Source organism: Sturnira hondurensis, unplaced genomic scaffold (assembly GCF_014824575.4).
Source record: "Sturnira hondurensis isolate 20B ecotype Veracruz unplaced genomic scaffold, ASM1482457v3 Scaffold0000396, whole genome shotgun sequence".
NCBI classification, from domain to species: domain Eukaryota; kingdom Metazoa; phylum Chordata; class Mammalia; order Chiroptera; family Phyllostomidae; genus Sturnira; species Sturnira hondurensis.
The window spans coordinates 27,389-37,731 of NW_028073027.1; the positions used below are offsets into that span (position 1 = coordinate 27,389).

General features: G+C 38.5%; 1 protein-coding gene across 1 annotated transcript in view; it reads left to right on the forward strand.

Annotated features, from left to right (window-relative positions):
* Positions 1-8,434, forward strand: part of KNG1 (kininogen 1) — a gene marked incomplete at its 5' end in the record, with an annotated part of 33,776 nt that extends 25,342 nt beyond the window's left edge. Inside the window, 4 exons of the mRNA XM_037040466.1 lie at positions 4,442-4,549; positions 4,667-4,753; positions 6,161-6,241; positions 8,193-8,434. Coding sequence (XP_036896361.1) covers positions 4,442-4,549; positions 4,667-4,753; positions 6,161-6,241; positions 8,193-8,273 — 357 coding nt within the window. The remainder of the gene's footprint in view (positions 1-4,441; positions 4,550-4,666; positions 4,754-6,160; positions 6,242-8,192) is intronic.
* Between the last annotated feature and the right edge of the window lie 1,909 nt (positions 8,435-10,343).

Here is a 10,343-nt window from a genome sequence, read left to right on the forward strand (position 1 = left end):
TATGACCTGAAGGAAAAAATGCCTTCTCTTTAAATAGTTCATACTTTTGGCTCAGTAATCAAATTCCTAGAAATCTAAAATAGAGTCTTTATAGACAATGACATTCATTGGAGCACCAAGTATATAAGAAAAATTATAAACTATCAATTGATAAATTGATTAATAATATAGAAAGAATATCAAGCAGGAGTTATAAAGCATCTTTGTGAGGAATTCTTGATGTGGTAAATTCCCTGTGTTAAAATATGCAGTGAAAAAAGAAGAGGCCAGCAATTGAATGTACATTGTGTTGTCAATTGTGTTATAAAAAACTACAGAAAACACTGCTGAACATACACAAATGCCTCCAGCTGTTCACAGTGACGGCTTCTTTAAGTAATGGCACAATGGGCTGTTTAATTTCATCTTCAAATGTCCTGTATTACTTTTATTATTGGGAAAATCCCTAAACAAATATTATTAAAGTACTTCAAGATGGACACTTTGCTCTCTCTCCTACTCAGGCACCTATTCCTGTCCTGGACACCCCAACCCTGCTCCCTCATTTCACAGGCACATGGCCCACATCAGGCTTACTCACAGGCACACCAACGATGCTCCTCTTGGGTTTGTTGGCTTTTCTTGTCACTTCCTCTTTCTGCTCTCTTGTGAAATTCTATTATTCTTCATGAGGCAGGAATAGGTTAGTACTCCATCACACATTGTATGTCAGAGGTTTGCTGTCAGGAGAGAACACTCACTGTCAAACATGCCTGTCTAGTCCTCTTAGTACTTAGAGTTCTCTCTAAATTAGCTAATCAACATTCTAGCATCTGTGGGAGTGTGTGTGTGTGTGTGTGTGTGTGTGTGTGTTCATGCTGAGGATGCCAGGGGAACAGCAGGTAATGCTGTGAATTGAAGGGAACAACTTTCCTTCACTTGCCAAATCTGGAATACGTGAGAATCTTACACTTTCTTATGAGATGAATCTTGACTGAAATGCAAAAGCATTTAAAGAGAGCAATCTGGCTGTTCTGACATGGTCACTCAAGGAAACCCTGGTGGGAGCAGCCAGGCTACTGGAAATCCATTTACCATATGATTAATTTGCCGAAAGCTAATCTCCAAATGATCGATTTGCCAAATTGCTGAAGATTTGTTTTACAGATTTAGCCTTTCCTTGGCTTTCTGTATTTAGTCTTATTTGAATGCATGCCCATTTCAAGTTGGTTTTATATTTCATATACCAAATATTTCTTAAATCTTCTGTTTGCACGTGTGAATGAACACAATATTGGTCCTAGGCCATCTATTTTGCCCTGTCTCTACCGCCACTGTCCCCACTATTGCCCGTATTCCTTCCTGCCTTTGGTCAGATGAATATAGCTCAAGAGTGTATGCACATTCATAAATTATTTCTTTTACAAAGTACTGTTAATATCAAGGCTTATATATATGTGAAACTTCTGATGCATATCACCAACTGTTTACAATTACGCCAATTTATATTCACATCACCTGGGTATAAGTCATTGGTCATATGATTTGAGTTCTATTCCTACCAACAGTGATTGAGGTTCAGTGATTCCCACCCATGAAAAATTCCAACCATCTTTGCTGTTTTTCACTGTTGCCAAAATACTAAAGATTGAAAATCCTATTACATTGGTTTGTTTAATGTGCATATCTTTGATTATTAATGAAGGTAAACATTTTTTTCAGGCAAACATTTTTTTCAGGCTTAACGGCCACTTTAACTTATTTTTTAAATAACCTTTTCATGTCTTTTTTTTTTATTTTTTAGTGTTCAGCTTTATATGCATAAGAATATTAATCCTACACCATATTTCTCACTGTTGACTTTTTATTTGTTTTGCTGTGATTTTTGAGAATCAGTTTTCATATTTGTCTGGATAAATTGGGACATTTTTTCTTCCTTTAGAGTTCCTTCTTTTGATTATCACCTAAGAAAGGCCTTCCTCATTCTCGGATCTGATGAATATATATTTATATCTTTTGAGTTTGTTTCTTTAATTAAAATTTTTAATGCATTGAGAATTTATTTTTCTATATGGTATTTTCTACTTGAAAAGGGACACTTGAGCAGGAGGATTTAAGCAGGAAGATGTCTAATAAGAATGATGCCTGATAATAATGGCAGTATGGATGTGATCTTAAGGCCCTAGAACAGAAGACTTATGGTGACTTAATTCCTTCTTCTGTACATTGAGTAGAGTTGAGGTTGAGGCTGTCAGCCCTGAATTGTGTCCCATGTTGTGTCACATGTTGTTAAGTTTCTTAGGCAACATTATCTCAATCAACATTATTATTTTAAAAATTGCATTAAAATATATTCTGAAATGAGCAAGAAAACTTATGATCACAAATATATAGACTCTAAAATTCTCCTAGACCTTCCTCCCCATTTATGCACATACATCTGGAGTTTGAAAAGCTAATTATGAAATTTTTATTAAAAATTTAACCATGATCCCCCAGCAAGACAATTCCAGAGGGGAGTTCAGGTCTCCTGTGGCTCTGTTCTCTTGCTCCTCTGTTCTTCCCACCATGATTTCTCCATGCTTTTAAAAACAAAGAGACAAGGAAGACTGCTGTGGTTTGCCATTTCAAATGAGATTGCACCATGACTCCATAACTTCATTTTTGAAAAAAATAATGGCCGTCTCTCCAGGCCCACAGATACATTGATGCATTCTGTTTGATGAGTATATAATACTACACACACATACAAACATGCACATTTAAATCCTAGAATTAAGTACTATATAACTTGTTCTAGAAGTTGGGCAATGTGAACTAACTTTTTAACATATAATTTAAAATGATTGCCCTGGTCGGTGTGGCTCAGTTGACTGAGCACCTGCCTTAGAACCAAAAGATCACTGGTTCGAGTGCCAGTCAGGGCACATGCCTGGGTTGTGGGCCAGTTCCCCATTTGGGGCTTGTGAAAGGCAACTGATAGATGTATCTTTCACATATCAATGTTTTTCTCCCTCTCATTCTCCCTCCTTTCCCCTCTCTAAAAATAAATAAATAAAATATTTAAAAAAACCAAAAATTCATTTTTACTAAATATATTTTTCAAGTGTAAGATATAAAATATGTCATTTTAAAATGACTTTTTAAAAACTATACTTGTCTGCCCTGGCTTGTGTAACTCACTGGATTAAGTGCAGGCCTGCAAACCAAAGGGTCGCTGGTTCAATTCCCAGTCTGTGCACATGCCTAGGTTGTGGGCCAGGTCCCCAGTGGGAGATGTGCAAGAGGCAACCGCAATTGATGTTTCTCTCCCTCTCTATCTCCATCTCTTTCCTTCTCTCTGAAAAATAAATAAAATCCTTAAGAAAATAAAAAAATAAAAACTATAGCTGTCATTTTGCTCTAGTCAAAGACTTTAGGTGAAGCAAACTAGAAAATCAAAATATTGGGTTGGCCAAAAGTTCGTATGTTTTTCTCTGTTAAATAAAAAACACATTTTCCACTTTCACCAGTAACTTTATTGATTTGGATGTTTTGAATATGTTGGCTATCTCCTGTGTGGTATAACATTGATTGTTCTCAATTATTGTCTTGATTTCATCGTGCTCAATTTCAGCTGGTCTACTGACTATGGAGCATCATTCAGTGAGAAATCTCAAGCATGAAACTTTGCAAACCACTTTTGACATGTTTGATCAATCACAGCACCTTTTCTATAGACTGCACAAATCCTTTTTTGCCTTTCAGTTGCATTTTTACCTTCCTTGAAATAATAAAACATAATATGCCAAAAATATTGCTTATTTTCTTCCAGCTTTAATATTAAAATTGCTACACAAAAATTCACCAATTTTGATGTTTTTTTAAAACATGCATGCTGATGTCACAGTTGTCATGATACAATCTAACAAAATTGTTTTGAATGAAGTTAAAGATAACTAATCACTACTAGAGCCATCTTATGGGGAAAAAAACCAAATGAACTTGGGGCCAACTCAATAATTTTTCTAATCACATAATTTTACCCTCATAATTTCTATAGTGGCAATAACTCAGTATTTCTCTGATTAAAGATATGGCAGGTCAATAAGGCAGATTTTTAAAAAATGTTTAAGGTTTTTTCCTATTCACCTTAGATTTGATTAGAACACTTGAATGACTAATGAATTTTTAAGCCATTGAACAATAAAACTCAGAAAAGCATAAAATAAAAATTATAGCCTGCTTTTTCTTTTTCCATGTAGAAAAAGAAATGAAACCAACCAACCAACCAAATATTTCACACATGCATACAAACTGAACATTTAGTTGTCAAACATTTGTGCTTTTTCTATATAATTCTCAATTAGTCATTGTGTAATTAAAATTTTAATATTCTCCCCTAAGATCCCTTAGGTTAAAAACAAAATATTTATTATGCAATATTAATTAAGTGGCTACTTTGTGCTAATTTATTTTCCAGGTCATAGCTGGAAGAAAATATTCTATTGAGTTCGTGGCCAAGGAATCCACATGTTCCAAGGAGAGTGATAAAGAGCTGACCAAAGATTGTGAGATCAATTTACTTGGAGTGCGTAGTAATGCAACGCTCTACTTATTCCTTGGAAATCTACTTAATGTTTTAAATGTGTTTAAGTGATTCATGAATAACACTGTTCTCTCTTTTGACTTTTGTTTTCATGGATAGGAAATTCTTGACTGCAATGCTGATGTTATTGTGGTACCTTGGGAGGAGAAAATTTACCCTACTGTCAACTGTCAATCACTAGGAAAGGTATGATTCTAATTACAGTCAGCTTGGGTAAATTTTGAACATTCTGAAAAGTGCTATTTTGGGGTTAAAAGTGAACCATTATTTATATGAATTTGGAGATTATTTTATTAAGGGGCAGAACACATTTCTGTGCTGAGTACTCTCTTTTAGGGTGAGAAAGGAAAACAGCAGTCCTTTTAATCACTCCCCGCCCACTGTCAGGGCCCTGTGCCTCAGCAGGCACTCGCTTAGTGAAGCACAGGCCCAGCTGAGGAGACCTGACACTAGCTTTGCAGCTTCAAGCTGTGCCTCAGACGCTCCTTTGGCATCTGCCTGCATCCAAGGAACTTGAGAGAAGTGCACATCTCAGACCCTGCTCCACATCCACTGAATCCAAATCTGCATTTTAACATGATCCCCAGGGGATGCATACCCACATTCAAGTTATGAGAAGCATTCGTTTCTATCATCTTTTGTAGTTTAGGAGAACCTTGGGAGGTAAGTAATCCTTTTCCCATTGTCAAGAATGAGACATCAGACATTACCAACCTACTGAGATCCTAGAGTGAATAATATCATTGTCAAGTGCATCCTCAGTCCCAGGCACTGCCTGAGGACATCACACATATTTTTCTCCTCACAACTCTGTGAGGCAGTTGTTGGTATTCCTTTCTTAGGGATGAGAGAAAAGTGAAGCTAGTGGCCCTGAGATGCAAGTCTAGGTCAACTCAGAGCCTCCACGTTCACGTGATGCTGATAACTAGGGTCTGGCTTTTTGACTCTAAAGAACATGCTCTTTGCAACACTGAACACTGCCTCCAGCTATCAAGTTCCTGCTGGCAGGGAAAGTGCAGGAAGAAGTAATCCATATCTTCCATGCAAGTTGCCTCTTCTCCTTTTTTCTGATTTAGGTTTTCTCCAAGCGTAGACATGTATACAGTCTAACACAAACATGATACAAAGGCTGCGTTTCAAGTTTACAAACATGTCCTAATGTGTTTCAGCCCACAAAGGTGATTGTGGATATGTGCTTCATCTATATTCCATTCTTAAAGCCACTTTGAATCTTTTAAAATAAAAACAGTAATTGTGCTAATGTATCAACTAATAAATAATGTGCCATGGCTTTTCATAAACATAGGCCTAGAAGGAATCCTAGAGATTATGTATTTCAAAAGACCAATTATTCCAAAGGAAGAAAAAAAACTTTCCATCTTAGTAAACTATTATTAAGAACAATAATCAACATCCACAAATTATAAAGTCAATGAAAAAATATACCTTCTCATCCTTTCTGCAATATTAATATAGCATGTAAAGACTTGCTGCATTGTAAACCAACAGAGCATGGCCAGGTCTGAGTCCCTTCTTACTTTAAGGAGAGTGTGGCTTCACAATAATGCATTGATCTTAATATTTCCTGTTTAGACTTCAATGCTGAAAAGACCTCCAGGTTTTTCACCTTTCCGATCAGTACTACAAGTGGACCAAACAAAGGAAGTAACAACTGTAAGTCCACCCCACACTTCCATGGCACCTGCACAAGAAGAGCAGGATTCAGAAAAAGAACAAAGGCCATGAAAAGAAAATAAAACATGGCTTTGGCCATAAATATGAGCATGACCAAGGCCATGGTCACCAAAAAGGACATGGTCTGGGCCATGGACATATACCACAACATGGCAATGGTTATAGACAACACAGGGAACTTGACTCTAATCCTGAACACCAAGGGAGGCATGGCCTTGGCCATGGACATCAGTGGAAACATGGCCTAGCCCATGGATATAAACATGATCATGGTCATGGCCATGGAAAACATAAAAATAAAGGAAAAAAGAATGAGAAGCACAATGATATGGGAACAATGCATTGATTGGGCAAGTTCTTCTGAAGACAGTGCTACATCTACACAAAGCACAAACACATGAAAAGACAGATAGGCCAATGCTCTTCCCTTCCCCAGCCCAGCCAGGTATAGCAGTTACCTTTTCTGACTTTCAGGACTTAGATCTCATTGCACCTGCAATGACTAATACACCACCAACTCCCACACTGAGTGATGATGCTTGGATCCCTGAAATCCACATACAGCCAAATAGCCTTTCATTTAACCTGGTACCTGATTTTCCAGAAACAAGCTCCCCAAAATGTCCTGGACGCCCCTGGAAGCCACTTAGTGCAATGAATCCAACTGTAGAAATGACAGACTTTCACGATTTCGATCTCTCTGATGCTCTTTATTAATGTATGCAGCCATGGGGGTTTCTTTAACTTCACCATCCCCTTTCCCCATTGTTCAAGCACCCCATTGTAACACACCAAAACCATGAAGCTTCAGAACAGCCTAGAGAGAAGTGGTGAGACACCCAATGGGGACACATCAGTTCCTATGGACAACATAAAACTGTGTGCAGAATTCTAAACTCTTTCTGAGTCTTCCCCACAAGTTTTCTTAACTAGCACAGAAAATGGGCAACTGAATGTGCCTTGTGGCTTACTGCAATTTACTTTTCTAATAACAAATGTGTACATTAGAAAGATATTGCTTTTCATACAAAGATTCTTACCATTTTGAATAAACTGTGGCATCTGATCCCTGAACACCTGTGAAGTAAAGTCAAGAGACAGAATGCTGAACTTCTGAATAGGGGGAAAATAATCATAAAAACCACTAGAAGTCAAGGAGGAACAAAGAAGAAAGGCTGACGTAAACTAATTGACTTCCTGTTTCCAAAATGGCCTAGTTATATCAAATAGTCACTCCCACTTGACAAAGTTATTCTGATAATTCTCTTTCTGACTGAGAGTGTTTCTCATAAGCCAATAATTTCTGGTTAAGTACTCTTTGCAACATGGCTTTCAAATAGAAATTCTCTTTGTGTTTATTTGTTGCTGAGGCTGGTATGAGGCTGGTACTCCTTAGTTTTTAGCAGCTATGCATTGAATGAAAAGAATGGAAAGCAGAGGAAGTAAGATCGAGGCAGGCTTGTGAAGGGATTCATTCCTAATAATTGCCAGGGGAACACCATGAGATGTGTGATGCAACGTTTGTTCAGAAATTTTGGCAGGTATTGCCTCCCCACCCACACTGTACCATCACATCATGTTTTTTCTACAACACTGGAAAGCACTGATTTTGGCAAAAAAAGAAGTACAGTATGATTGTGTTTAATATCTTTAATGTGAGGGAGGCACATATTTTATAATCATTGCTGTGTTTTGCCTGGGGAAACTAGACTGGGCTTTAATCAGCTACAGTTGCCTGTGGATGCATGTGTCCTTGCCACTTCAGTTCATGGAATGATTTGAGCCTCTGAGTTTTCATTTCACTTCAAGTATTATCTGTACTTTTCAATAAAGAACCAGTGATGCCAGGAAAAAGTCTCATTTTGTCAAGTGGTGCTTTTCTTTTTGTGAATGATAACATCAGGTTAACAGAATTTTATTCTATTTACAGAAGCAACTGAGACATTGTGAGTACAAGGGCCGACCTCGGGAGGCAGAGGCAGAGCCAACATCTCAGAGGGAGGTCTCCTGACCAGTGGGCAGAATCTCCATGCCTGGCACAATAGCCCCAGCACCCAACCTGTCAGCAGCCCTGCATGAAAGAACAAGAAGGTGGGAGAGAATGCAGTTGAGAAGGATGCCACTTTATCACTCTGTTTCTGGATGAAATAAAGTTTGATCTTGATGTTCTGACTCCTGGTTAATTCAGAGTAGTCTGTTTTTAGCCACACCCATCCTGAAGCAAAGTCCACCAGCAGTCTAAGGAATCTCTCACCTGCCCTTCTTCCTCCCTCTGATTCTCAGCTCAAAGTTAAGAATAATTTGTCTTGTTTTACTATTTTTATGATGTAGATAATTACAAAAAAAGTTCTTTGTTAATACGATGTCTACCAAGTTTTCATTATTGAAAATATTTAACCTCAAGAAGTTTAAAGAAAATTTAAAATTATCTTTCCGGTCCAAATAAAGGAGAAAATAGACATCTAATACAGTCAAAAGTGGTTGAGGTTTTCATTTTCCGTAATAAAACTCACTTACTGAATGCCTACTATAGCCCTTTAAGACAGGGTAGACAATTTGTGTCTGTGTGACTTGGGCCTGACAACCACTCTAGGTCCCCGGGATCACCCTTCTTCTACAGTAAGGAAACTCTAGGTCACAGGGCCCTACTCAGGGTCATGCAGTTCATATGTGAGAGAGCTGGCACTCCAACTCACACCTTTGAAACTTCATTGCACCACGTTATCCTGAGGCATTATTTTCAATGTTGTCATTACCAAAACACGCATTGCTGAATCTGAGGTGATCAGCATCTCAATACAGCAACCCTTAGTAAACATCTCATTGTGTCTGGTGGTGTTCTGAGCATGTTCAGGGTAAACTATAACTGAGTCAAGCACCAGCATTGGCCATTTACTGTATGCTTAGCAGCAGGTACTGAAACGAAGAGAAATAAGTGTTAAAGGCATAAGTCCTTTCCTTCAAGGGACTCACAATCACATTGGGAAGTCAGGACTAACGCACGAGAAACAGATTTGATCCATGCCATGTTCATTTGTGGAGCAGTAAGCAGCCCTGACGAGTGTGGAGGATGTGGAGGGACGAACTTGGAAAGATAAAGTGCAGTCCAATTGGGAATATGAATATGCAGTAGAGAGCCTGTTACAGGTCTTGAGCTAAGACATGCTAACAGAGTGTATAAACGCCATCACTGTGAAGCTTAGGGGAGCATTGATTAGAGTGAGATGAGACTGGTCTCAAGGCAGTGGTCCAAGAACTTCAACAGAAGAATGACCGCTCAGACCTGGTATAAAAAGCCTACAGTTCTCACTTTACTCAACAGCATGAAGTATTTCCACTTTAGACCTTTGCTAGATAAAATACTCACAAGTTTCTGGTGACCCGACACCTACCCCTCACTCTTTAAATATCTGCAAGCTCTTCTCACTCAAATCAAAGGCACACCCATGTTTCTGACCTTGGCTCTGAAACCACACAGCTTCATCCATTTGTGTTCTTTTCAGTGCAGAAGCTCCTCTTGTCAGCCCAACCCACACTCCTCGTGTTGTCTAGGCCTAGCATCTCAAACAGGAAGCTCTTCCTGGCTTTTTACCCCTTCTCCCATTTTCCACTTCTAAGCCTCTTCTGAGTCTGTCCTGTGCTCATGCTTCACCCCACTTCCCCCAGGCCCTTGCTGGTCCTCTGTGGGAGAGGTCAGACCTCCCCAGTCTCACAGGGGAAGACTTGAGGGAATCCAGTAGATAAGGTGACAACCCACTCTTCTAGAAGTTTCAATGTCTCTACCTGTAATAAGTTAGATGATTAGAAAGCACAATATTATCTGAACAGCTGGTAAAAATGCTCCTGTTAAATCATTTACCTTCAGCATTTATTCTGGAATAATCTCCAGTTGACCACCATGTTCTGAGTTTTTTGACACCTTAACTGGCAATGTTTCCCAGTATTCACATTGGAGGCAGTGCACTAAAGTTGGTGAGAACCCAGGTTCTGCAGTTAGCCTGAATTCAAAAGCTAGAAATTTATGTAGTTTATTAAAATCCCAGTTTCCTTAAATATTAGATTAACAATTATGCTCATGTCA